The sequence below is a fragment of the Haliotis asinina genome, chromosome 1 (assembly GCF_037392515.1).
Source record: "Haliotis asinina isolate JCU_RB_2024 chromosome 1, JCU_Hal_asi_v2, whole genome shotgun sequence".
Classification (NCBI taxonomy): domain Eukaryota; kingdom Metazoa; phylum Mollusca; class Gastropoda; order Lepetellida; family Haliotidae; genus Haliotis; species Haliotis asinina.
Genome location: NC_090280.1, coordinates 100,803,730 through 100,827,476, shown reverse-complemented (window position 1 = coordinate 100,827,476; position 23,747 = coordinate 100,803,730). Strand labels below are relative to the sequence as shown.

Below are 23,747 nucleotides of genomic sequence, written 5' to 3'. Positions count from 1 at the left end.
AGCTATGATCAGTTCAAATAAGTGTAATATTTATTTTGATCAGTAGAATGTCGACATGATGTACAGATACTGGCACCGATACATGATATGTGCATGCATTGCCTCAGGTGTAAGACGTGTGCCTCAGATAAATGACACATAAAAGGAAATGAAAAAAGGCATCGTTAAAAAGAAAAGGGCTGGTCTGGAGACATAATGATCAGTAACTATTACGCTATTGTCAGTACACACATGATGGCCTGCATAAATCAAAAGGTAAGTTATCCATATGCATTCAGACAAATCACGAAGAGTGGTTTTGTGTTACAGATTTATATGTCTTCATGAGACCCATGTTCTGGTTCGCACCTTTTTACCTCTGTAATACAGCCACCTGACATCTATTGGCGAGACGAACATCACCGATTGTATCTGGAAGAGCATATAACAAGGGTCGATACATGATGGTTTGAATGTTCTTAGTCTATAACAAATTATAGAGAGATGTCCGCCAAAATCTAATATGTACTAAAACATTTTAAGATTCCGACTAATGAGAGAGCTCCACCATCAAATAGTGAAGTTACAAGTTGTTCGAGGAAAAGTGAAAGTAGCCTGCGCCCTGGTACCCGTCATAAACACATGCAAAGGTAAATCAGTCTTACCCCAGAGATGAAACACGCGAACATGCGATTCCATCGGGCGAATTGCCTCAGACATTACTTGAAGCACTGATTCGTCAGATTTCGAACCGTTTGTACGCCTTGGATAAAGTCTGATCAAACATCTTTTGAGTCGACGTTGCCGAATATCTAAAGAAAGCTGAAACTGTGGGTATGTTGTTCGACATAAAGCAAAACGTGAGTATAATTGCCAAATCAAACAATTTTCGAGGAGCGTGCTTGTCATATCATGATAAAATGAAACCACCTGATTGTTTATAGGCATGATAAACAATAAAAAGAACAATGCATTGCACATACCAACTGCTTCTCATAAAGTAAAAAAGTGAAAATAACTTAGCAACGCAAATATTGTCTGATACAACGTTGAAAGAATGATTTAGTTCATGCTCTTGGAACTCTTTTGTTATTGCCCTTTTGTCTGCGATACACAGTGATACACAGCATAGTATGCACTACTATTTTCTGGTCAACAACGCTACACGTCTTCTGCTTTGTAGTATGCGATGCTGAACACCTTTTGTTTTCTGTTTTGTGGTATGCAACGCTGTACACTTTTCTGTATTGTGGTATGCAACGCTATACATTTTGTCTGTGTTGTGGTATGCAACGCTATACATTTTGTCTATATTGTGGTATGTAATACTATCATTTTTCTATGTTGTGGTATGCAGCGCTATTCATCATCTGTTTCATGATATGCAGCTGGTCGACGTGGTGTATGTTCGGTTCATATACATATTGACGTGAAATACATTGTTTGATTAGGAATTAATATCTTGAAATCAGGAATTTATCAAATACTATAATTGCTTTGCTTTGGCAAACCATTAAACGTTTAACCAGGAAGGGATGCCTTTTTCGTATGAAGCATAACCGAATACTGAGTAAATGTGAAACATACTGCAGTGGACGTGTGGTGTAAGATAACAGTAAGATTTAGCGTGTACAAGAAAACTTGCTTTTGAGTGTAAATTTGTGTAATTGTAGACGTTTTTAAATGTCTAAATTCCATGCCGTCGCTATATTGCTGAAACAATAACGATCCTTTAGTTCTTCTAGATCCGTCCTTTCTGCTTGCCCCTATCATCCAGGAACTCGATGTGCCTCGCATCTTGTGTTTCTACCAGTTACTACCTATTGTCACTGTGTACACACACACACGCACACACATACACACACGCACGCACACACACACACATACACACGCACCCACATAAACACACACGCACACACACCACACACACACATAAACACACCACACACACACATAAACACATACACACGCAGACACATATACACACGCACGCACGCACACACACACAGAGCTACCTCACTAACATTCTAATGTACAAATTACATTCTCCGTTTTTTGTCATTCATTTCTTTTTCATACAGTGTTCTTTCGTTTTACGGGGGTAGCACTGTTGCACGTTTTCGTGTCTCAAACTACTCAGTGATTGCTTTTGTGTCGAATGTTCCTTGCTGACGAGTTGCATTGTCACTCAGTGGACCAAATCAACTAGATTTGTCAGCTGATACATCAAGCTTAATACGAAACCACGCTACTGATTACCAGTTCTGAGCTCGCATCTACAAAAGTATCCGGAGCGTATTCCGTCATTTGCCATTGGGCTGTTTCAAAACTGGTACAACTCCAAGTGCTATCGAATACATCAATTTACGACAAACAAAGGTGTTTCGTTGTTTTCATGATGGATGCTTTCGTTTGATGTTCGCTCATCAAAGTGACAAAGAAGAAAGGGATTGTGTGATCAGTTTGCACTCTCAGTGGCTTTATGCTTCAAGATGTCAATCACGTTACTTCCGGTACTGTTTCGAACTAAGAAGCAGAAGGTTTTATCTGGCTGGGGTGTGTTGAGGCTGGCAGAACAGTGTCTGAAATCAGAAGTGTATGCATACTCCAGGGTATGACACACCCAAAAATTCCGGACAGATCACAGAATGGTTAGATGTAAAACGTGCTAGCCTTGGCAAACCGTAACTGCCCACAAAATATCTTCATATACATACCATCGTTTTGGAGTAAATGGTTTTGACTTCACGATACTCTTGTGTAGCATTCTACATTAAGTTTCGAGAATAAAGAAAACGTAAAACAATGTAGCTTGTCAAATTTTCATTAAAGCTTTAATATAAACCGCTTGATACACACGCTGACAAACATGAACGTCAAACGCCAGGGATATACATTTACAATTAGTACATTATGACTGTACAATCACACAACAGTCTTCAAAAATAAAATAAATTACATATCAAGTGTGCCATTTACCTGTCGTGCCATTAGTCATTGGGGAAATAAATTAATAAGTATTTTTCACGAAATACATGTAATAGACTAAAATATAACTTACGTACGGTTTCTTAAAGCCGTAATGTGTTTGAATTCGCACTAACATTCATGCAATGTTTTACTTTAAGTTATATTTTCTCCGTACCTATCCTGGAGGAGCGGTGATTACTTTACCGATTCTCCAATAGGGCATTTCTGGTGTGTCCGTACATGACCATAACGACATACGGTTTAACATCCAGTTTTCTCTTTCTATACCATTCTGTGTGTTTACCGAGGCTTTGCATTTTGTTTACAGAGGGGTGTTCTCAAGTATAAGGACGAAACCCTTATCCATTTAATATAACATGAATATATGTTCATAACACCAAACGCTTTGTCCTCTGAATATTATCCTTGCGTCCCATCACAAATACCAATGGGCCTTTAAAACGGACCATTGTAGCACTGATTTTGTCGACCTCATCAAATATGATCCTCTGGTGGTCAAGCATCTTCCGAGAGGGTCAGTATTCGTATTCTGAAACACACAGACAGATGTTTAAGACTGTAAAGTGTAACATGGGTGTTTTTCATGTTGTTTAATGTGTAATCCAATACAAATCATTAAGACTCCTAGATGACATGGTCATTGAAATTGTGTCAGGGATTATGATGTTTGAAGTTTGATTAGGTATTAATAATCATGTTAAAGAATTCGTCTTAATATAGTTTGAAGAATTATGCTTAGTCAAGTGGTTGAAAGAGACAGTGATGACGTTGACTACAGCACAAGTAACTGATTATCAACATATGTAATTGTTGTCATAATAATGCATGACGTAGTATAACTGCTTGGAAATTGAGTTGGGTGATAGTATTGAATATCTGGCAGGAACAGTGACTGTTTGGTTGGTGGCAATATGTCACAATGAATTAGTAATAACAATCGACCAAGTGGTACTAGTAGTTGATGAAGTCGTAATTACAGTAACTGATTCGGTGGATGTAGTAGTAATTATTGTTGACCTGGGCCTACTTCCACAAAGCAACCCTTAATAAGGTTAACCCTAAGTCCCATTCTTTAACATTGCACTTCACAAAGCAGCCTTTACTAAGGTTGACCCTAAGTCCCATTCTTTAACATTGCACTTCACAAAGCAGCCTTTACTAAGGTTGACCCTAAGTCCCATTCTTTAACATTGCACTTCACAAAGCAGCCTTTACTAAGGTTGACCCTAAGTCCCATTCTTTAACATTGCACTTCACAAAGCAGCCTTTACTAAGGTTGACCCTAAGTCCCATTCTTTAACATTGCACTTCACAAAGCAGCCTTTACTAAGGTTGACCCTAAGTCCCATTCTTTAACATTGCACTTCACAAAGCAGCCTTTACTAAGGTTGACCCTAAGTCCCATTCTTTAACATTGCACTTCACAAAGCAGCCTTTACTAAGGTTGACCCTAAGTCCCATTCTTTAACATTGCACTTCACAAAGCAGTCTTTACTAAGGTTGACCCTAAGTCCCATTCTTTAACATTGCACTTCACAAAGCAGCCTTTACTAAGGTTGACCTTAACTCCTACTCTTCAACATTGCACTAAGTTCACCTTAGACTTAGTTAACCTTAGTGCAGTGTTAGTGAATGGGAGTTAAGGCTAACCTTACAGCAAAATTTGCTTTGTGAATGGAACCCCTGGCTGTTAAAGGAACTGATTAATTTGTTGTATCATCACTGGATGCTGAAGTAGAAGTAGAAAGGATGAAGTGAAAATAGAGATGAAGTGAAAATAGAGATGAAACTGTAATGAAAGCTGTTTAAGACGATGTAATAAAAACTGGTGAAGTTGTAATAACAGTTGTCGTTTTAGTGGTAACAATTATGGATGAAGTTGTAGCATTAATAGTTCTTGAAGTAATCGCAATACATGCTTTGCCATGTATTGTCAAAGTCAAATGGAGTTATCTCCCTTAGTCTATAAAGCACTCGCTTACCATAGATAACCGGTTAAGATACTTTCCTTTCAGATGGGGTTTCCTAGTTCCGAATTTTATCATGATTATACCATTCAGCATGTAGCAATTGTTTATCCAACAAAAATGATAAATCGGATTTTTTGTGCAGGTTAAACATACGGGTAATGTGGTTCAGCATTCAAATGAATATGTTTTGTCTTTCTTTCTATATCCCAATCCAACTAACATAGGAAACCTCGAAAATGAAAAAAAAAACGATAAATAAATCCTGGTACTTACCATAATCCTGGGAACCGCCAGCTGCAAATAAAAACGATGACGTAAATATGTTTATTTTATATAGACTTGTCTGTAATATATGCAATGTGCATAGTGGTAACATATCATTTGATTTCATGGATTGAAGCATTCATATACATTTCAACATAAATTTTGAAATTCTCAAAGTACATTGCGAGAAACTCTATTTGTAAATGTTCGACCAGTCGCTTCTATGTCATTACATTCTTTTAAGTTACAGCTATTAGACTTTTGCTGTCATATTCCACATAGTATTGTCTAGGTCATTGTGAACAGTGACATGCACTGTTATACATATCTGTGCCAGGTTTCGTGACCATCAGAGAACTAAGATGACGATCCATATTTGATAATGAACAAATTAAACTTGCTAACCATATTTCTAATATTGAAAGCTCTTTAAAAATAGCAAATCGATGTTCATCTATTGATTGAAGATGAAGGAGGGTGTGTTCATTATTTAACGCCACACCCAATCGAGTCTGCACCAGACAATCCAATGGACAACATCATGAGCATCGATCGACACCATTGAAATCGCGATGGCATGTGTCAAACAATCTCGAGAGCCTCTCACGCTAGCCGTTAGTCACCTCTCACGAATGGCGAATGTTTCGCTATCAATTTTACCCACTGATATTGAAGCGACAAATCCCTTTCCTCGTCCATAAGAAATATCTGCTAAAAGCACTTTTGATAGTACACTTGTGACTAACTGAATTGTCTGACTAAGTTGGAAAACTGGTATTACAACAACCGTCCACAGTGAAGCAGAAAATAAGGCTCGGTGTTAGAATAAAGATCAAATATAAAACTGCAAATGTACGGAAACGTCCTAGTGCCATAGCCGGAATTTTTTTTATCTCCTAATTAGGACTTAATATTTTTTAATTAGGACTTAGTATCTACTAATTAGGACTTATTATGTCCTAAGTAGGACATCGTATCTCCTAATTAGGACTTAATATCGCCTAATTAGGACTTATTAGAGTTTAGAGGTTTGTACTGGATCGGAGCAAGATGGTTGCCTTCGTTGTCTCAACCTTGATTGGAGTAGCGCTTTTAATTGGCATTGGTTTTCATTTGTCTGCGTCATCACTGTATTGAGATTCTTGAGAGGCATTTAGAAGTTGCTGAAGATAATAAGACGAGTATACTGATGACAACTTCTTTTTATTGTCTAACACGACGTTTCGGTTCTATTTCTTGCCCCTTCTTCAAGTGATAGAGACAAGAGTACAAGACATATTATACATAACAGTGCTTACAGGAGGAAAACAAGTACATGTATATACAAACAAATCACAGAGGACAGATCAAATGCAGTTATAAAAACAATGATAAAAGGGGTTAAGTGAAGCCAGTTAACAGATGTGTACACACCAGAGTCATATACAGATAATTAGATTTACAGGAAGCCTGTGTTTGTGTATACAATAAATGAGGTAGACGAAATAGACGTTATATAAACAATGATGATGGGGAGATGTAAACACAACAGAGTGATATAAGCCTGAGGTGTGTTTGTGTTTACAGTAAATGAGGTGGATGAAATAGACGTTATATAAACAATGATGATGGGGAGATGTAAACACAACAGAGTGATATAAGCCTGAGGTGTGTTTGTGTTTACAGTAAATGAGGTGGATGAAATAGACGTTATATAAACAATGATGATGGGGAGATGTAAACACAACAGAGTGATATAAGCCTGAGGTGTGTTTGTGTTTACAGTAAATGAGGTGGATGAAATAGACGTTATATAAACAATGATGATGGGGAGATGTAAACACAACAGAGTGATATAAGCCTGAGGTGTGTTTGTGTTTACAGTAAATGAGGTGGATGAAATAGACGTTATATAAACAATGATGATGGGGAGATGTAAACACAACAGAGTGATATAAGCCTGAGGTGTGTTTGTGTTTACAGTAAATGAGGTGGATGAAATAGACGTTATATAAACAATGATGATGAGGCGATGTAAACAGCTAATGACAACTTCTTTATATTGTCTAACACGATGTTTCGGTTCTATTTCTTCCCTTCTTCAGGTGATAGAGACAGGAGTACAAGACACATTATATATACCAGTACTTACTGGAAGAAGACAAGAATGTACAAACAAATCACAGAGGATATATGTAGGAAATATTAAGTCTTAATTAGGAGAAAAAAATTCAGGCTGTGGCGCTAGGACGTTTCCGTACTATACATGTCACCACTAAGGCTATATATATTTGCCAGTCTCCTGACACCAAAAGCAACTAGTTACACAAATTGTTACCCGACGCCATCAGACACCGAGGAAGAAACATAGAATATTGCATAAGAACCTTGATTACCAGTAAAGCCAAGGTAATCTGGGAATATCATAGCATTATTCTCTGAAACATAAAGTAACAAACCAAAGGTTACGTTAACTGTTGACAGTGTAAATGTAAATAAACTGAATGTCAGTGATGTGAAAATGGAGATGATAATCATAAAACATATTCGCGCGCGATATTGTGCATCTGTACATCGTGATGACATAGTAGTGTGACGTCATGGTAATCAGTGGTTTGACAAAAGTCTGCAAACACATTCAGGGACGGTGCAGTAGCCCAGTGCTTAAGTATCTGCTCATTACGCTGATGACCCGGGTTCGATTCCCCAGATGTGCACAATGCGTGACGCCCAATTCCTCTGTCCCTTGCAGTGATATTTTTGCTGCGATATTTCTAAACGCGGCGTATAACTATACTCACTCCCTCACCCCTTGACAGGTACGAATATTGACTATGTGACGTGGTGACTGCAGATATACATCGAGACAAGACTAATAATAAATTCATGTTCGGATAGACATTAAATTTTTCCATACCTTCCTCTGCTTCCTCCTCTTCCGGTGGCTCTTCCGTTGTTGTTGTTGTTGTTGCTGTAGTTGTTGTTCTTGTAGCAGCTGGTGATGATATGATATGTACAAATACAAGTAGCGCGATATATATATAAACTACTCAAGAAAAAAAGGAAACGCATAGGTAATATGTTTCCACGTAACTTTTCGAATTTGAATCATTGGTGTCTATGTAATCAGTATATCTATCGTGGGCGCTGTCTGCAGACATTTCCGAGTTTGAATCCATTATCACCGACGAAAAAATCTCTTTCCCCAATAAATGCAATAAATTGTGAACGGGAAGAAATTCACGCGTTTCCTTTTGCACGCACATTCCATGCGTCGTTTCCAATAAAAGTCGAGGGCTTTCAATGCTCTTGCGACAGTTGACAACCTTACATTTGGCGTTAAAGTCACTGAGGCTCAGCGCAACGATGCGATTGGTCATTTGGAGACTGGGCAGTCTCAGTCTGCGATTTGCAAGGCAACCGAATGTGTCACAGAGCACCATAGCAAGACTTTGGCATCACTACCAGCAGCAAGGGTCAACACGTGATCGCCCCAGGTGACCTCGCAGGCTCAGTTCAGGTTTGTTCGGCTTCGACATTTGCGGAACAGGTTCAACACAGCATCCTCCACAACATCGGTAGTGCCAGGACTCAGAACAATTTCTGATCAGGAACCGCTTACGTGAGGCTGGTATTCGTTCCAGAAGACCTTTGCGAGGGCCTGTCCTTACATGTCAACATCGGCAACAGGGCAGTCAGTGGTGTCGCCAGCATCTCCCATGACCATTGCAAAGATAGAGTACTTTTATCTTCAGTGATGAGTCACGTTACATGCTGTCACGTCCCGACGGAAGAGCACGTGTATATCGACATCGTAACGAACGCTACGCTGTAAATTGTGTACAGGAAATGGACAGATTTAGTTGGTGGAAGCCACCCTCAGCCACAGACGCTACGTGCTCTGTTTGTGGACTTGGGGGAAGAGTACAACTCATTCTCAGGCACTTCATGCGGAATCTGATCCAGTCTATAGGACGCCGATGCTAAGCAACCGTTGATGCTAATGGTGACCACACATAATACTGACTGCCCTGCCACCTTGACCTTGGAACACTTGCCATTTGTGACGTACGTTTTCTTGCAGCGTTGGACCATTAATGTTCATTCAGGTTTTCTTCATTACTGACCTGTATTACTGAACCTAAAGTATATAAATTGATAACAATTTTCAGGTATGCATTTCTTCTTTGCGTAGTATATATTCATTTGATGCAAGACGAAATTACTCGACTTGTATTGTTACTCACAAAACTAAAGATGAATAAGTGAAATTTTTAACATGTACAATAAGTGTGTGTGTTGATACCAAGTTTGGTGACTGGTATAACGTAACGATAACAGGATATATTGTTGATGACATTTGGCACCAGTCCAGGTGGATTCTGTATTAATGGCACCAGTGTACTGATATATCCCACAGCATATTAAGGATGCCACATTGTACTGAGGCTCCGAGACTGCGAGACTCCGAGACTCGGTAGACATGCCAGGGAAAGTAACAATGTGCATCATTCGTATGACTGTGGTATGACGCCCGGGAGTGTGATGCTTGGGCCACTGGGTAGACTAATGGGTGACGCGATCGAACGTCACGCCGAAGACGCGGGTTCGATTCTCCTTATGGGTGCACTGCATATAGACTATTTCCGGTGACCCTACATTGATATTGCTGGAATACTGCAAAAAGGCGTAAACCTAAGTAATTCACTCACTCGATCTCCGTGAACGCAGACACCAGCTGCTGTACCATAGAAGTGGTTGTCACCAGCACCAAATAGTGAAGACATGAAGGCAACAAAACCAACATTGCATTCAAAATGAATACTAATACTACAGTACTGATAAAAGTACAATGAACTAACCCTGGATGTTTCTGTTTCTGGCTGACAGCATCTTGAACACATGCACCAGCCTACTGTACACGTTATGACCATCTTGCACGGCTCCCGTCGTCACTGGAGCCATTGTCGTGGACGTCAACACTGCAACAAGAGCATAACCTTAGCGACTTCTCTCTCCCCGCACACATAGCTGTAACATGGATAGCCTAAAGGTTCAAGCATCCGCCCCTCTCGCTGAAGACCCGGGTTCGATTCCCCACACGTGCACATCACGGGGATTCCCATTCCCTGTGTCCCCCGCAGTGATTCTTGTTGGAATATTTCTAAAAGCGGCTTAAAACCATACTCACTCACTCCTTGACAGGAACAAATATTGAGTACGTGATGCGATGACTGCAGATATGCATCGAGAAAAGACAAGTTATAAATTCAGTTTCGGATACATATTGAATTCCTCCTTACCCTCCTCCGCTTCCTCCTCTTCCGGTGGCTCTTCCGTTGTTGTTGTTGTTGTTGTAGCAGTAGTAGTAGTTGTTGTTGTTCTTGCTGTAGCAGTTGGTGACTTTTGTGTTGTAGCAGCTGCTGATTTAGTAATGATATGTTTTAAGTTTCAGGTGTGTATATATCTGCCTTGAGATCATAATGCAAACACATACCTCATGGTCACTGATTTCATTCCAACTTCAGTCACACACTGGTTATTGCCATGTAACTGGTATTCATTAAAACAGACTTCTCGCTTGAAAAAAAAGTGTACACGCTGTCAGGCTTAATCACTGCGAGAATGTGTTGGCGATCTACATTAAACCGACCATCTTCAGCTCAGTTTACATCGTCTACCAAAACCGAGGAGAAGTGTTTCCCTTACATGTATACCGTCCATGAAGGATAATTACAATGTAGATGATCATTTAGTGAAGCTACATAACAATGACTGAAGCGCACGTAAAATCAATTTAATGACAGTAACTATAAGTTGGTAATATACACCCTATTGCCTTCAGCAGCCCGTTGGACGCATGGTAGAGTGTCTGCCTGCAAATCTGAGAGTTGCAGTTGCAATCTCGTTCGGGAAAACAATTGTACTTTGGACTCAATTGTGAACGATATTTTTCAATTCAAACACTCATGCATCATTTGAATGTTGATGTTCGTATAAAGTTAGAAAAAGTAGAACCTGGGAGGCGGCCTCCCTAACGAAAAATAAACACTGAGAAGAGGTTTTTTTAGCGTAAAACCTGTCCCTGCAAAACAAAATCCTCAAATGCGGTTATTCTCGGAAAAACAAGAGATGAGATGACCCAATACATAATGAGAAACACACTTCAGGTTTATATATACGGAGCAGACTAGATGCACATTGTGTGTATACAGAGCTGACTGGATGTAGTTCTATGCGTATGCAAAGCAGACTGGATGTACATTGTGTATACACAGAGCTGTCTGGATGCACATTGTGTATATACACAGCTGACGTTATGCACACTATATGGTGTGTATACAGAACTGAATGGGTGCACATTGTGTGTGCACAGATCAGTGTACTGAATGTGTCTGTGTGTGTGCGTGATTGTGTGTGTCAAACGGATCTATTCGAATCAAATAGCTGAATGTATCTCGAGTGTATGCATAGAACTGAAATGGATGTATTTTTTGTGTGTATGTGTATATAGAGCAAGCTTTAATGCAAGAATGTTTCACCGAACTCACATCTGTGTACAGCAGGGCGACCATTAGATAACCCTCCTCGTCTTATTGACAGCATGTTGACCATGTCAAGCAGTCGGTTGTACAGGCTTTGGCGACCTCGTGGAACCGTCCTAGTCTGTGGACCGACAGGAACTGCGAGAACACAGATGAATGAGGCATTATAGGAAGCTCTAGATCTGCTTCCACATATGGTAATATGGACTCGAAACAACAAGAGGGAATATTTAGCCTTGATTGTGTGCTGTAACAGATTCCAGCGAAACAACAAGAGGGAATATTTAGCCTTGATTGTGTGCTGTAACAGATTCCAGCGAAACAACAAGAGGGAATATTTAGCCTTGAATGTGTGCTGTAACAGATTCCAGCGAAACTACAAGACAGCATAGCAGTAAAAATGGTGAGATGGCACTAGGTGTTCCCTAAAAGGGGAAGCACGCCCTTTCCAATAAACTGGTTTCGTTTCACTGAATATATATTGGTGCAGGCATGCAGGTAGGTGTGTGTGATGGCTATGGTAAGGATGCTAGACGAATGACTAACGAACGAACGAACCTCCATCTATTCCTCCAGCCTCCTCTGTGTCTGCTACGGTTGGGGGTGTAGATGTGGTAGTTGCTGCAGGTGTCGTGACTATATCTGTGGCAAAGCATGAAACACAGATATTATAATTCTTATCACTATGTAAAAGGTTACAAATGTTGGTTTTTTTTCTATCTGCCAATACATTCGTTTTAGATAGGCACATTTCATCATATCTACATTATCCACTGTCTTTAAATGTAGTTGACTTCTGTGAAACGTTAGTGCACCATGCTCAGATGCATGGCTGGGACGAATCTGGAATTCCAACACATGAGGATAGAATTCGAAAGCAAAAAAATACCCCAATCGAACTGTGGCCCATTAAGATTATACTGAGTCTGCTCCTCCATCCCCCCTTTCAAGCCCCAAGTTGTCACGATATGGCTGAAATATTGCCGATGTGACGTTAAATATTAACTCACTGACTCATCCAAGTTATCATGACCATGAATGAGTAGGATACAGTCAAGTTTCATTTTGTGACTTCATTTAATCAGCACAGGAAATACACACAGGATAACTTTAAGGTTGCTGTCGACAATAATAGTGTTGCAGGTTGCCATGACTACACACAGAGTAACCTTAGGTTGCTGTCGACAGTGATAACGTTACAAACTGCCGTGGCTATCTAATGATTGACACACAAAAACTACAGACAAAATACTATATTAGTAGTGAGCAGAGTGGCCATGCAACCCAAGCCTATCACAAACATGTTTCCTGCTACTATGTCTCTTTATGGATTTATAAATGCAAGACACATCACTCAAATAGGCAAACAACTGTAATAGTATCCCTTATAATTTATACAGAATGCAATAATTTAAGTTTTGTCGTGTAATCACCATTGTTATTTATTTAGAAATTCGAGTTAAGTCCTCTTCATGTCAGCAAATGAATGCTGGGCAGTCATCCATATATAAAATCATGCCAGGCTTGCAGTATATTTTCTCTGTTTCCCATCCTCCGCCCGCCATGCGTCTGAGGCGAAATAATATATGAAGTTTTCTAATTACAATTGTCCCCGCAAATTATTACATTTATGACACAAACGTACGATTACTGTCGCATACCCATGCAATCTAGGTCAGCTCGATCTTTCCTAAAGTTTTTAAAATTGTTTCGAAAGCTTCAATCTATATAAAAAAATAATTCAAGATATATTTCCCCATAATCTACAATTGTTTTATTACTTTATTACTTTATACCTCCAAAGAGCGAAAAACAATGATGAAATGTTCATTTTTGTTATTTTATGTCTTTGTTGCCCGCCATCGTGTTACTGTTTGAGGTGGGGAGATCAGAAACGCAAAGAAATGTTCAGATGGCCTTATCTGAATTGTTAAAGTTATGCGTTACAAACTGGTATTTCTCACATAGTGGAGACACCCATATCCAGTGTTTATCTCTCTGAAGCAGTAGACTATAATGAGGCGGACGTTTCTAAATGTAGGAATTAACTTCATATATCACAATAACCTGAACCCAAAGTGCAGCAATTTGGCACAGAGAGCCCAGCGGGGATTGCGATACGAATGATAATACACATATTATGCATGACACACATTCACACCAGTACCCATAACTGTCACACTTCCAAATGATAATGTAATAGTAATGATAATAGCGATATGATTGTTGTCTATATGGGTACCCCATCGCGCGCACAACCAAATATTCAATTGATCTGAACAGTATTGTTTTTTTTAACTAATAAAGGCCTTGCCTTGTCTTGTTATTGTTTAAATTCTGGCAGCCTAATGTAGTTTAAAAGTGTTTTATTCATTTTATAGCAAATCAAACAACTTATATAACTGTTGAAGTATAGAATGGATTCAAATACCACATAACAGATGAACCAAGACTGCAGTTGTCCCGCCATTCTTTGCCATTAATCATGAACTACATGTAGATGATATGGCAAAGTAATGCATTTGTTTCCAGTTGGCAAAATAATGCATTTGTTTCCAGTTGATGAACAGTTGCTGTCGGGTTAAATCAACGGCATATTTTATCAAGAATCCCCCATTCGGATTGGGCCATCAACGATATTAAAACAGGCCAAACTTGATTCTTCTTCGAAAACGTTGATTTTGAACCTGTAAATTGTATTCGAAACGTTCACCGACAGCGTGCATTATTTTTTTTATTTGAAACGTTTACAACGTTTACAACCTTCAAATTGAAAACACCGCAGTTATTTAAACTACGTTTCCTTTCCAGAGTTTCGCACGAGTGTAGATATTAGACTGACCTTCTAATTCTGTTGGTTCAACTTCCATGGTGCTTGTTGGGGATGGAGACGTTGTGGGCAATGCTGCTTGCAACGCCGTGTGTTCTGCGGATAAACAGATGGTGAGTATGTTTTCCTTAGTTTAACACTACATTCAGAGATATTCCTGCTGTATGGCGGTGTTATGAGGATTTTGCATGTGGGCCAGACAATCCAGTGACTGACACTTTGAGCACTGATCTATGCATCACCAGAATCAGTGATCCTAACTGCCGGATCCAATTTGTCGTCAATGCCTTGCTTTTTACGTCAAGGTCTGTGACTTGATCTTCACGCGGTAGTGTTCTATTAAATCCTTATGTCATACGTTATAAACTGGAGACATGTTTGATGAAAAAGGTTCTGTGAACTTTAATTCCCAAGACATTCAATGCATGAAGCAGGAAGGGATGATTTTTAACAGTGTACCAATCACACAGGGTGAGTGAGTAAGTATATATCCCTGCAATATTACGGTGGGGGACACCAGAAATGGGATTCACATATTGAGCCAAATCACACAAAGAGAAATATTAACAAAATATTAACAAACTCAACTGCTGCAAGTAGAGCAAACTAAGCGCACTGAATCTCGATGTTTTTCCATAATCACACTAACAGAAGAATTAATTTTAATTTGTTTGGCACATAGGTGAAGTGTACGTTACAAATGAATTAATTTGTAATTCTTTTCAGACTCTTAAAATATTTGAATTTCTGTCACGGTCCTTTAATATTTGTTTGTTTGTTGTTTAACGCCACTCTCAGTAATATTCCAGGTTTATGGAGGCGTTCTTTAAATGGTACTCTGTTGATCAACACAATGAACATCGATCACCATGGCATGGTCATCACAGTCAACGAGTCTGAGTACCTGACTCCGTTACGACTACAAAGTTTAAAAAAAAGAGAAAAAAGCCTGTTATGTCAGGGTCCAAGGACGACAGCCCACTACCATGTCCTGAGACACCCTGAAGACAGCGCATCATTGCCAGTTCCGAAACCACTGCAAATCTTGCAGTCAGACCTATTTGTGAAATTTTGTAGCAATTTCTTTCATATTTTTCAAATGAACCCAGACTGGCGTGGGACTTTTCGGTTTTGTCGTGCGAGCGTGACAGGAATAATACATCGTGAGTCACAACACAAATACGGGGAAGTTGGCAGGTGTGTGACAAGCATGGATTGCTGAAGAACAATTCTAAACCGGACCCTGTTGTTGAAGAGAATCACAAATATTCGGCTTTTTGCAAGCACATACACACAAAAGCACATACGCACTGACTCGCTCACATGTATTATTACACACACAGATGACATATTTTGCATACCTGTATCTCATGCATATATCAAACGTTCCACTCACCTGATGAGATGCCCCTTCGGAATCCGTTAGTGGCCATTCTACTTCTTTGGGACAACATCTTCACCATATGGCGCAACCGGTGGTACGGATCGTTTCCGGCGACCGAGGTTGTGAAAGGAGCTGGTGTGTGGACATCCATGGCTGTCGAAACTGAAACAAGCCATACATGTATAAGAAGTCAGTAACGGTACATAGGATTTTATATGTGTCGAACATCTATCAACAACTGAGTTCTCTCACATACCGGCAACTGTTTGAAACCTTATATATCTGCTACATAGGGGAACTTTTCAACAGCGCCATTCCTTTACGTGACATCTCCTTTCTTGCTGGCATTAACTTCTTGTTTAATGATACGTGTGTGAAGTAGAGCGCAATATGTCCACAAACACACGGTGCCTTTACGGAAGTCAGTGGTCATAATAGTTTGTATTTGGAACGGATATTCGAGTTTGATTGCTTTTGGTCTTAGCAGTTTGAATTATAGATCCGATTGTCAAACGTTATGTAAAACATCGTTAGATGGAAGATGCAACATTCCAAACCGCCATACTGTAAGGAAACGCAAACAGTGTTTGTATTAGGGAGGTCAGTTCAAATGTGACCTCATGGTTGGTTGGTTTGTTGCTGAACGCCAACAATAGTCCAGCTTTATAAGGTCAGTAAGGTGAACGTCATTAGCGTCAGTCTACGCAGGGATACGATGACATGTGTCAGCCAGGTCAGCGAGCCTGCCTACCTGATCCTGTTAGTCGTACGACATGCGTGGGTTATTGAAGACCCGCATCTACAAAGGTTGACCTCATGAGAAGGTGCATGTATATGACAAGTATTTCCACCAACCTTCCTTAGATCGTTCTTGACTTTCCGTTTCCGCTGCTGGTGTTGAAGGAGGGTATGTTGTCACAATTTCAGTAGTTAGGCGGTCTATTGCAGAAAATAAAACAGAAACAGAGACCGTTACATCTGTATGGTTAATACAATATGTGCATACATATTTTACCTTCATTTGTGGTATTAATGATCAAATGAATGCGGTTCTACAGTATTGGAGCCATGCTGCTGCCATCTGACGGAGGTGAAACAAGGCAAGCCAACTGTTCAACTCTACAATCCAGCGGTATGCTTTGTTTAGAATTTGCCTGACAATAACCTTCGAGTTCTGTTGGTTCAACTTCTGTGGTAGTTGTTGGAACAGTTGTCGGTGGCGTTGTTGGCACGGTAGACAACGGTGTATGATCTGTTGGTAAACACAGGGGTCATTTTATGACTGAACAATATTAGTTCAAACAAACTATTATAACGGCATTCATAGTTATGGAAACAGGGTAATAACAGTCACAGTAATAACAGAATCGTTGCTATGATGTCTATAGAGATTTGTTTCTGGACTAACATGAAGATAAAGCAAGCCTTTCATATCATGATTGTTGTTTGAGTGCACTTCAGATATTGTTGGTCGACTTCAACACTGAGGATTTTCGAAGAGCCAAAAACAGAAAACTGATCCACGTTCCACAATACTTAGTATTTAGGTGTTCTAAAGTTATCGTGTTCATATATTTTGATTTTTTAAAAAAAAATTAAACAACAATAATTGTAGAAATCACATAGGGTACATGTACAGAAGCAAGGTTGAGATTTATTACATAAAGTACGGTATTCAAAACATATAATCTTCTATAAACATCATGATATCCGAAAGCCATGCGTAATCCAGTGATGGCAGTTTTAATTCCACTTCTATAACCTTCTAGTTCTGTTGGTTCAACTTCTATGGTGCTTGTTTCAATTACTGCCGGAGACGTTGCTGACACGGTAGACAACGCTGTTTTATCTGTTTATAAACAGAGGATGACACCCGGTTATTGAATTTAACCGTATTTTTATATAAAGTAATTATTTCGATTTATGTGGAATAACACTAGATCATAGCTACACGACATAATACAATTATTGTCTTGAATTATAAACATTCTGTAAGAGTTTCTCAGTTCAACAGATAGCCGTTCTTCTATGCCTTTCAAATCTGTCGTACAGGAGTTACAAACTAACCTGACCAAGTTCCGGATTTCAATGCTGAAGGGCGTTTGTCCGTGGCCGCTCGACTTCTAGAGGATAGCATTTTAACCATGTCCAACAAACGGTTGTGCAAGCTGTTCCTCGGGATTAAGGTTGTCATAGAAGCTGGAGTAGGGGTATCTATGGATGTCAAGAAAGAAACATCCGTCATATTATATGCACCACTAATACCACATGCCTTACATTTTATACATTTGAACACAAGTGTCAAAAAGAACCGAATAGAAAATAAATTGTACTGAAGGCGCACAAAGTTAATTTCTGCGTGCAGTATATAGTTCCCCACATCAACACACCTATCAACGTGATTCATTGATGGAATGTTTGACTTTGGGTATGTTGGCGACACATCCAGTGTCAGACATATTTAGACATTAGAGAAATGGCAATGTGATTGGAGAATGACGGAAATGTAGGGTTTCATCTTTATCAATTGTATGATACAAACCTTTCATTGCTTGTTGAACTTGTTCTGTTCTTCTAGGTGGAGATGACGTGACAGTTGCACTTGGTGCCGTTACTTTATCTATTACAGAATGTAAGCGAACGGAATTTACACACTCACATCTAAATCTATATTTCACAAGGATGACGGCATGCCAATACCATTAGGATACAGGGGCATTCTTGGTCGCACAGTATTAATTTCAATGATGCAAGAAAATACATGTCATCTGATCATGCTGGACTTTAAGAATCTTACTGAAACGTCACAGTTTAGCAAAGACGCTGTTATATATAATAAAGTTTGTGGCTAATAACATGCTGAAATATGTCAACTGAAGTATTATCGAGGCAAATATCAGAATTTGATAAAGTGTGGTTATTATGAATTGTTTGTCAAAATACCATAGCAGTAATATTTCATGTGATAGGACCACCCTGAAGAATTATAATCATCTTTTCATAGCGTGAAGATATGGGGTTTTTTTCTTTTTAAACAAGAAATCATACACCTGACATTGTTATTTTGTATCGGTTATTTTATTGGCATATGACATATGGATGGCAGATTATCACCAAAGCAGTAATATGTATGGGTGATTACTTGTCCGTTAATGATTTGTTGTAAACCATCACCGCCACGCTTTTCAGTTGATTGACTACCTTATATTGTTATAGCTTTCAATAAAGCTTATAATAGCAAGAGGACTAATATGAGTTACAGTGAGTGCCTGAGTTTAATTACCACGTCGCGCTCAGCTATATTCAAGCTATATGGCGGAGGTGTTTAAATAATCACATCTGGACATGACAATCCAGGTATCAACAGCATGAACATCAACCTGCTCGACTGGGACACGATCACATGTGTCTACCCTGTCAGAGCGCCTGACAAACCGATCCCATTTGTGGCTTCTTCCGACAAGCATGGTCACTGAACATCAATTCTAACCCCGATCTTCACGGTTCTGTGTGTTAGGATATACTCAAACTGCAGCAGCAATTAAGGTTACTAATGCACAGTCAGCACAAGCATTTAGTTTAGCACCACATATTCTTTCCTTATTTTCATCTCTCACAAATCGGGTCAACGTATTATAAGAGATCCTTCATTCATCTTCCTTTTGCATGCGATACAATGATAAGAAGCAGTCCTGTGTTCTATTCTACAATGGCGTTAGGAACTATACATAAGCAAATCTGATTATCGCGCGTAAGTAGTAATTCGACTGTAGGTAACCTTCTGATTCAGTTGGTTCTACTTCCATTGTAGTAGCTGGGATAGGTGTGGCTGGAGACGTTGTTGACACTGTTTGCAACGTCGTGTACTCTGTAGGTAAAGACAGGGTGAAGCGCATGGAACTGAGGGAGGTTACACATTAAAATCCATGTACTGCGTCTTGAAACTAAATATATTAAAGTTCAACAATGAATAGTGTCTTATTGTTGTGTGTGATGAAGAAGGAATGCTTATATATATACTTAGTCTAGTTTTATCCTCAGTGTCAGTTTAGTTTTCAGGCGTTTTAGCAATATTCCTGCAGTATCACGGCGAGGGATACCGGGTATGGACTTCACACATTGTACCCAAACTGGGAATCGAACCCGGATCTTCGGCATGACGATCAAATGCCTTAACCACTTAGCTGTCAACCTTCCCATTTATCCGTATGGGTGTTTGGAGTAGAAATCCAGATCAACTGACATCACACAATGGCGTAATAGCTGTGCATTTCACATTATTTAAGAGGTGTAGTATTTGCCGCTATTTCCACTGACCTGACTGAGAGACGTTCTGGGATATGAGCGGTTGCCCTTTACTATTCTTCAGAAGCTTCATCATACCCAGTATCCTGTTGAACACATTTTTTGCGGTGACTGTGTGTGCTTTCGAAGAAGACTGCGCGGGGACACCAATGGCTGTAAAAATCAAAAGAGATACAAAACGTCAGTGCAAACGAAACATCAGTCTAAATTATCTGTTGACAACATGACAAAACCACGCTGACAATTAATCGACTATATTGATAACAACAGTGACGATACCCAGTGTTCACAAAAAGAGCAATCGTCTACGTTTGTAACGTTGTGAAAAATATGAGTGTGACCTGTCCCAACAGACAAAGGGATCGGCTACGCTCACTGAGTTGGTAGACACATGTCATGGTGTCCTAATTGCGGAGACCGGTGCTCATGATGTTGATCACTGGATTGTCTGGTCCAGATTTGATATTCACAAGACCGCTCAAAATCAATCAATTGTGTAAGCAAACAAACAAACAACAAACAAGCAAGCAAGAATACAAACAGTCAGTCGTTATCACTAGAATCATGCTTCGCACGTTTTGCAAATTTCAGACAAATGATGAGTAATAACAAAGGCACAATACCTTATCTATAACAACTTGTTTATTTCATTGTGATGCTACATTTCGGTGTAGATTCTTAAACTGTTGTCAAGCAAGAAAAAAGTAATACAGCAGAGAATCGACTTATTTACATGTAACAGGGATTTAGTAAGACAGCATGAGGGTATATATCAAAGGGATTAACAACAACAGTGGATATTGGTAGCAATGCGCCTACAATGAACTGAAGAAAACAACAGGACAGGGCACTCAGGCATCATTAGTCCCAGGTGTATGTGTATCTTCTTCTGTCTCCTCAACAGTTGGCTTCCTCATATTGTTACTGTATTATCTGTTACCTGTTCAACTTTTGTTGTTGCTGTAGATGTCAGTTACCTGTGCTTTACCACTGAAACATGTCGACGGTCATTTGTCGGAATAAGAAATACAGTATTTTAACCATAAAGCATCGCACTTTTCTTATTCAGACAAATGATATTACTTATCCATATGTTACCGAGATTAGTTAAAGGAAATTAACTTGTACAGTTCTAGCTATACTTACATGATGTGATGCAATGTTCTACACCGTGCAACACTTCCCCATGTGTTATACACCGTGCAACACTTTCCCATGTGTTACATAGATATCAGTAGAACCAGTTACGGGCAGTGCTGCGTTATATTTAGACTATATAGCGCTATATTTTGCTGTAACACAAGAGGCAAATCCTGAGAGTGATCTGGAATCATCTGCCTTAGCGTAGCATTTTCATCCACCCTACTCCTGAGAATCCACATGAAGCTCGTTATAGCCCCTAAGTTCACATTACCAGGCTTGTGAGGATCATATACTCTGCCTAGCCTAGTTGCATGTTGGTTTACTATTTCTGGGACGTGAATATTACCATCACTGTTATTGTTGTAATCACGGCGCTTGTATTATATTTCCTCTACATTGGTACATTGTCTCATAGTCATAGCAGAAGTCTGTGGCGTCTTTGATGTAGGAATTTGCTGTTTTGCCTAGAGGGGGCAGCGTTTGGGTGACTTCTGCCAAAAGATAAGCAACATCACTGAACCCGACCAGATTATCAGCTATGATGTTGTTGATCTATTTACCAACGTCCCACAGAGCTTGAAAACGATGTAAGAATCTACAATCTACATCGAAACGTCGCTCAACGCAATAAACAAGAAGTTGTAATCTATAAAGCTGTATGTTTCACTTTTTGACTCACCAACTTCTAGAATGCCCATTAAAGAAGAAGACAAAGTCTGCAGGAAGGTTCCGATGTGAGTCTTGCTTCAGTAAGGTATAACAAATTTTATTAGTGGGTATAATTTTGTATTGTCGGTCACAGGTTCATGTTTGAGGAATCGAATCGCACCCGATATTGAAGGGAAAATGCCAATCACTGAAGTTCTTAACACATGTCGATAGCTTTCGATAAATAAACTTGACTCAAGAAACATCGCCATCTCTATTGATATGTACTATGGGTACTATGTCACAAGGCAAAGACTCCATCAGTCATTAGGTCACCAGGTAAACAGGTTATCGCGTAAGTAGGCCTCAAGACCATCTCCTCACCCTGTGCCCGGATCACTGGCCTACCGGATCAGTCGTGGATATTCTCAAAAAGTATGAGGAGGATACGTCGACGTTCAGAGTGCCTCAATTACAATGAATAAATAAGGAATCAATGCAAGGGAGCTCGAGAATGTATGTCACCGTACTCAACGAATCCAAAAAATGTAACATTGAAGTTGCATTTCCGGGGTTTACTCCCTGTACTGTTGATGTCCGATTAATCAACATGATGGCAAGATTAGTCATGTAGTGAAACACATCTTTATCAGTCACTTGTGGAGAACTGGTATTCCCAGGGTACTGTGGTAAGGCGATAGGAAAATAACCATTTTGCCAGTCATTGCAATGTTCATTTACTGTTGAAGCTCTTTTAATATCAGGAGAAATTTTCTATGACAAGTATCCACTTGCTAGTTCAATCAAATACTTCTGTTCTAAAGTAACCTTCTAACTCCATAGGTTCAGCTTCTTGTGCAGCTACCGTTTGGTGGCATGGGCACTGTCGGTGCCGAATATATACAGAATAGGAGATAAACTCAATAATTAAACGCCATACAAACACAAATCTCCCGTACTGAGGTAGAACAACTCTTAGTCGGTGTGTATGGTACCAATCCCTTACATTCGAATACTTATAAAACTAACATTGGTGAATAACCCGTTTAATGTTTAATTAATGTAATTTCTCTAATCTAACAACACAGATTCCATAAGGTGACACAGGCCATCATTTCCCTTGATGGATTTGAACCTGATGTTGAGCTGGTGATGTTATTGGCGTAGGCAATGTGGCTGGTACCTTGTAGGTGAGAGTGAGTGAGTAAGTGAGTATTGCTTTACACTGCTTTCGCTATATTCCAGAAATGGGCTTCACATATTGTAACCATGTGGACCTGCGTCTTCGGCCTGACAAACAATAGCTGCAACCACTAGGCTACCCCACACTCGCACCTTGTAGACAACACCACTTACAAGAGGTCACAGCTCGAAGGAAGTAACAACTATGGCCAAACCTCGCCACATGTTATAACTCGCAAGATATGTGAAGTTCATTAAAGTTGACGTAAATGTTATAATAAAGAAATGTCATAACTGGATAAAAGAGAAAGAGAACTATTCAGTAAGTGACAAATGATAAAATACGTCAGCGAGTAACATGCATATGACTTCTCAACTGAATGTTGAAGCGTGATCTACTGACGCAGTAGCAGACAGTCAACGTCACACTTATCACTCAACAGACATTCATAACGGCAGGGAACCCAGAGGCACCTTGGCTATGACGTTTGGTTCACCGAAGATCTGTGGTACAAGTACATAGACAC

The 23,747-nt window shown here is 39.6% G+C and overlaps 1 protein-coding gene and 1 long non-coding RNA gene across 11 annotated transcripts in view; one reads left to right on the top strand and one right to left on the bottom strand.

Moving 5' to 3' along the window:
• Positions 1-218: 218 nt before the first annotated feature.
• Positions 219-23,747, top strand: LOC137256666 (uncharacterized). The gene is made up of 3 exons (XR_010954593.1): positions 219-255; positions 14,540-14,671; positions 23,284-23,747. It is a non-coding gene; the product is annotated as an uncharacterized lncRNA (long non-coding RNA).
• LOC137256601 (uncharacterized) overlaps positions 2,788-23,747 on the bottom strand; it is a 36,849-nt gene continuing 15,889 nt past the window's right edge. For 4 of the 10 annotated variants that reach the window (XM_067794557.1, XM_067794480.1, XM_067794512.1 and 1 more), the window contains 17 exons: positions 20,260-20,400; positions 19,721-19,810; positions 18,485-18,562; positions 18,010-18,156; positions 17,705-17,791; positions 17,108-17,194; positions 16,798-16,881; positions 15,955-16,104; positions 14,571-14,654; positions 12,287-12,370; positions 11,735-11,866; positions 10,487-10,606; positions 10,046-10,165; positions 8,101-8,178; positions 7,580-7,621; positions 5,214-5,234; positions 3,739-4,699 (listed from right to left, as the gene is read on the bottom strand). In XM_067794557.1, coding sequence (XP_067650658.1) covers positions 4,674-4,699; positions 5,214-5,234; positions 7,580-7,621; positions 8,101-8,178; positions 10,046-10,165; positions 10,487-10,606; positions 11,735-11,866; positions 12,287-12,370; positions 14,571-14,654; positions 15,955-16,104; positions 16,798-16,881; positions 17,108-17,194; positions 17,705-17,791; positions 18,010-18,156; positions 18,485-18,562; positions 19,721-19,810; positions 20,260-20,400 — 1,571 coding nt within the window. In that variant the 3' untranslated portion in view covers positions 3,739-4,673. Of the gene's footprint in view, positions 3,500-3,738; positions 4,700-5,213; positions 5,235-7,579; positions 7,622-8,100; positions 8,179-10,045; positions 10,166-10,486; positions 10,607-11,725; positions 11,867-12,286; positions 12,371-14,570; positions 14,655-15,954; positions 16,105-16,797; positions 16,882-17,107; positions 17,195-17,704; positions 17,792-18,009; positions 18,157-18,484; positions 18,563-19,720; positions 19,811-20,259; positions 20,401-23,747 lie in introns of those variants that run through there. The other 6 variants (XM_067794496.1, XM_067794504.1, XM_067794488.1 and 3 more) reach the window with 6 other exon arrangements.